Source organism: Carlito syrichta, unplaced genomic scaffold, assembly GCF_000164805.1.
Source record: "Carlito syrichta isolate Samal-C Ts95f unplaced genomic scaffold, Tarsius_syrichta-2.0.1 Scaffold315852, whole genome shotgun sequence".
NCBI lineage: Eukaryota > Metazoa > Chordata > Mammalia > Primates > Tarsiidae > Carlito > Carlito syrichta.
The window spans coordinates 69,609-73,978 of record NW_007259948.1 but is presented as its reverse complement, the minus strand read 5'-3'; the positions used below and the strand labels follow the sequence as shown (position 1 = coordinate 73,978).

General features: G+C 67.2%; 1 protein-coding gene across 1 annotated transcript in view; it reads right to left on the bottom strand.

The window, feature by feature from the left end:
• ESYT3 (extended synaptotagmin 3) overlaps nucleotides 1–4,370 on the bottom strand; it is a 34,402-nt gene that overhangs the window by 18,106 nt on the left and 11,926 nt on the right. The window contains exons 7-8 of the mRNA XM_008073480.2: nucleotides 1,517–1,593; nucleotides 297–453 (exon numbers count right to left, since the gene is read on the bottom strand). Coding sequence (XP_008071671.2) covers nucleotides 297–453; nucleotides 1,517–1,593 — 234 coding nt within the window. The remainder of the gene's footprint in view (nucleotides 1–296; nucleotides 454–1,516; nucleotides 1,594–4,370) is intronic.

Below are 4,370 nucleotides of genomic sequence, written 5' to 3'. Positions count from 1 at the left end.
CCTTGCCGGCCACCGAGGCCCCCAGCGGGCCCTGCCTCCCGCCGGCCTGAGGCCTGCAGCCGTGGCCCAGCGTGGGGCGGCCCAGCCAGCAGGGGCCAGGGCAGTCTCTGGCCCCCACCCAGCTCGTCCAGCGCTGGTGTGGGTGGCTTCCGCCTCCAGGGCCAGCCCGGTGTCTCCGCCAGGGCTGGCCGTCCCTGCCCGGGCAGCCAAGGCAGAGTGCGGTGGAGAAGTCCAACCACACTGCAGGCAACATGACCTCGGGCCTGCAGCTCCCTGCCTCTGTTTGCTCTCATCGCTGCCTTTCGGGGCTGCTCCAGGGCTGGCGGCCCGACCCTGATCCCGCCCCCAGGGACGGGCGCACAGGCAGGCGCCCCGGGCCCACCCACCTGGATTCCGTTCACACCAGCCTGTATCTTCTGCAGCTCCACGCTGATCTCACAGTCCCCGATGTAGCTGGAATGCGGAGGGAGGAGGAGGGTGGGGGGAAGGGGCAGAGCCACCGCTCAGAGAGGCTGGGAGACCTGCCCGGGGTCACACAGCCTGAGCCCGCCCCGCCAGGCCCAAGCCTGAGCTCTGCGGCCAGGCAGGGGTGGGCGCAGGTGGCCAGGCCCCAGGTGTCAGGGCCGGGAGGTCGAGCCCGCTGGGGGACACAGGGAGCCCATGGTGGAGTCCTCGAGGCAAAGCCCGGAAGCCCTCGTCACAGGACTGAAGGGGACCGAGGCACGCAGGAGGCCGGGAGGGCAGCTTCGGGCCGCCGGGGTGGCCAAGTGGGTCGGGTAACCTTGCCGTGTCCCAGCCACCCCTGCAGGGATCTTGCGGGCGAGCCCGGGGCCGAAGCGCAGACAGCCTGTCACCACCCCAACACAGACATTGCCCCCACATAGGTGGCCCCAGAAAGAGGTGCTGTCTTTCCAGTGCGCTCTCAGTGCCAGCCTCTGGGCCAGGACACGAACTGTGAGACACCAGAAAGGCACGGCAGCACCCACAGCCTCAGGAGCGAGTCCTTTGTCTCCTAAAGCACAATTCAGATCTCACCTCCAGGAAGGTTTCCGGGATTGAACCCCCCCTTCCTGACTCAAGCTGTCAGGAATTTGATCTGAATCCCTTGTGTCCTTGCCCGGCTTCCTGTACTCATGGCTTGCGAGTCTTTGCAGCCTCTGGTTTTCCTGAGATGCCCAGAGCCCAGGTCTCCAGCTGGCCTTGCAGCCGGCGCCTGGGGCTTCCCAAACCCCACCAGCCCCGTCTGTCCTCCCACGCCTTCTCGTCACACTTTCTCCCTCAGGGTCAGCTGGCCTGACCCTCCAAGTGACTGGCACCGGCACCCACACAAGCCCGCTGCCCGGGCCCTGGTCCTCAGAGAGTGCCAGGGCAGGAGAGGTGGGGGCGAGGGTCTCGGGAGGGGAGCCAGCCCCAAGTCAGAGAGCGGACGCGCGACTCCGCCCCCAGCTGGCTGTGCCACGGGGTGTCCCCTGCCACTCGCGAAGCACAGCCCCAGCCGGCGGGCGGGAGGGCTCACCAGATCTGCAGGTCTAGGGTCACTTGTCTGCGGTTGCTCTTGTTGGTGTGCGCCTTGACACCGTTGATCCTGGGGCACTGGGAGGGACGTGGAGGGCCTAGGTCAGGGCACCCGCAGGGCACAGCGGCCCGCCCCTCGCCGGGCACGGGGCTTCGTCGTGCCCCCGGCCCCCGAGATGAGGCACCAACACAGAATCTACCTGCAGCCCTTAGCCGCCCCCCAGCGTGCGACCCCTCCTTCCCCTCCCCTCCCGCCACAGCTGAGCACCCACTCTCTGCCGGGACCGATGGGGGAAGGCCGGGAGCAAGGCGGGGGGCATCTGGGGCTTGGGGAACGCCCCCAACGCCTCCAGGCGTGGGGAGAGGTCGGGGAAGGCTTCCTGGAGGAGGAGGCCTTTGCACTAAGTCTGCAGAGGAGCAGGAGCTGCCCATGAGGGCGAGGAAGAGGGCAGGCCCGGTGGGCCCGAGTGCCCCGTCCCAGGCGCCACTCAGCCTCAGGCCACTGGGCTCCGGGCAATTTTCCTTCTGCCAGCAGCTTCCCCCTGGGTCCAGACTCCTCTCCTGTCGGGTGGCACTGGAGGCGGGCCTGGTCACGATCTTCCAGGAAAAATGGGTTTCCTCTGGATTCCGGGGAACGACAGGCACGCGGAAGGGGTTGGACGCAGCTCACCCCGGCCTGCGGCTTAGTTGGAAATGTAGGTTTTTCCTTTTATTCTTTTTTGCTGATGGTGGCGTTTCAGAGTCTCGCTCTGGCCCAGGCAGGAGCGCAGGGGCACGCTCACGGCCACCCCAGCCTCGACCTCCTGGGCTCAGGCGATCCTTCTGCCTCAGCCTCCAGAGTGGCTAAAACCACTGGCGCACGACCCCATAGGCGACTAATTTTTTCCTTGAGTCGGAGCCTCACTCCGTCGCCCAGGCTGGAGGGCAGTGGCACGATCACAGCTCACCGCGGGCTCGAACTCCTGGGCTCCAGCCATCCTCCTGACGGCCTCCTGAGTCGCTGGGGCTGCAGGCACCAGCACCACGGCCGGCTAATTTTTCAGCGTTTTCTAGAGCCAGGGTCTCACCATCTTGCCTCGGCCTCCCAACGTGCTGGGACGCCAGGCGTGAGCCACTGCACTCATCCTAATTCTTTTCCTTTAAGAGGGTCCCCAGAATTGCAGAAGCTTCAGACGGCGAAGCCCCTGGCTCAGTGGAAGCCTGGGTTGGAGGAAGGGAACTGTGACTGATCCCCACAGCCCAGGGCTGCTGCCAGAGAGCGCTGGTGTGCCCGGGACCTGGGAGGGCCAGGCCAGCCCCAAGACCTCGTGTGCAGAGACGGGTCCTGGGGAAAGCTGCCTGCCCTACGGTCCCTACCCCAGAAAGGGGGTGGCCACCGTGTGAGCACCTGCTCTGTGCCAAGTAGGGTGGCCCCGGCCAGGGTTCCATCAGGGGAGGGCGCCAAGCCAGAACGTGGCCTCGGCTTCCCTCTCGGCTCACACAGCTACCCAGGGCAGCCCTGAGGCCAGGCCCGCGATGCAAACAACTTCGAGAAGTGGGGTGTCTCCCTTTGCCCACCAGGAAGCCGGAGCTCAGAGCAGTGAGCCACTGGCCCGAGGTCACCGCGCGGAGTGGAGTTGGGTACAGACACGGGAACTGGAAGGAGCGGAGGACATGTCGGGGGTGAGGACACCTGGGGCCAGTGAGAAGTCCTGTGCGGCCCAGCCGTGGAGACGAGGGGAGACGGGGAATGGGGGAGCAGAGGGAGGTGGGAGGGCCGGGCCACGAGGGGTGTGAATGCCGGGACCAGGAGGCAGCGATTTCTCCCACCGGCCGGGACATCAGGTCAGCCTGCCGGTTCTCCTGACACCAATCTCCCTCCTCAGGACGGAGGGGCTGCTGCCTCAGGCTGGTGGCGCAGGCTCTGCTGGGAGCCCCGTGGGGGCGGGCTTCCTGGCTTTAGCCCTGCTGCACTCCTCAAAAGCCAACTCAGACATCGCCTCCTCCTGGAAGACTTCCCGGACCACCACAGCCCCTCCACCCTTCTACCGCGGAGCTCACGCCAGCCCCTGCCACTGTTCGCGGCATGACCGTGTCGTCCTCCGCCTGTCACCTGCCTGCCTCTGCATGCCCCACCCCGTATGCCGTGCCTTCAGCTCAGTGCGGGCTCGGCAAGTCCCAGGTGAGTGGGATGAGGGATGCCTCCACATGCCGGCCTGGCCGGCCTGTGTGACATCAGCCAGAATCTCCGGGGCCCGGGGGTGTCTCCTCCACCCCTTCCGGGAGGGCTGCCAGGTGCCCAGCAGCCGCCGCCCTCTGACCCCAGAGCAGACTGGATGCCAGCGCTCCGACCTACAGGGTGACCGATGCCACCCCAGCTCTGCCTGAGGTGCTCGAAATAACTCGTGGCAGTGGGGTGCCTTGGGTTGGCGGGGGAAGCGGAGAGCTGGCCTGGAGTGGGGACTGTCAGAGGGAGGCCCACCCGGCTTCTCTGGCCACGGGCTGCTTGTGTGGGGAACCCCCGAGCCTCACACAACTGTCGGAGTTGGAGCACTGACTGCCAGGGCCAGCAGAGGCACCACAGCCTCAAACCGCGGACGTGCATCTGCCTGACCGGCAGCGAGGCTCATAACCACAGCCTGGTCACCCTGTGCCCACGGGGCCCCGCCACAGCGTGCTTCCACGCTCCTTCCCGCTCCCTCCGAGCCAGCGTCCGTGGAACCCCGAGGGATGGGGGCGCCAGGCCGGAAGATGCAGCGGCGGGGCTGCCCGTGAGGTCCCTGTCTCTCCGCAGGCAGGCACCGAGCTGGGTCGGGGGGTCCGGCAGGGAGGCTGGCCGACGAGTCCCGCAGCCTCCGAGGCCACCCACCTTCTGC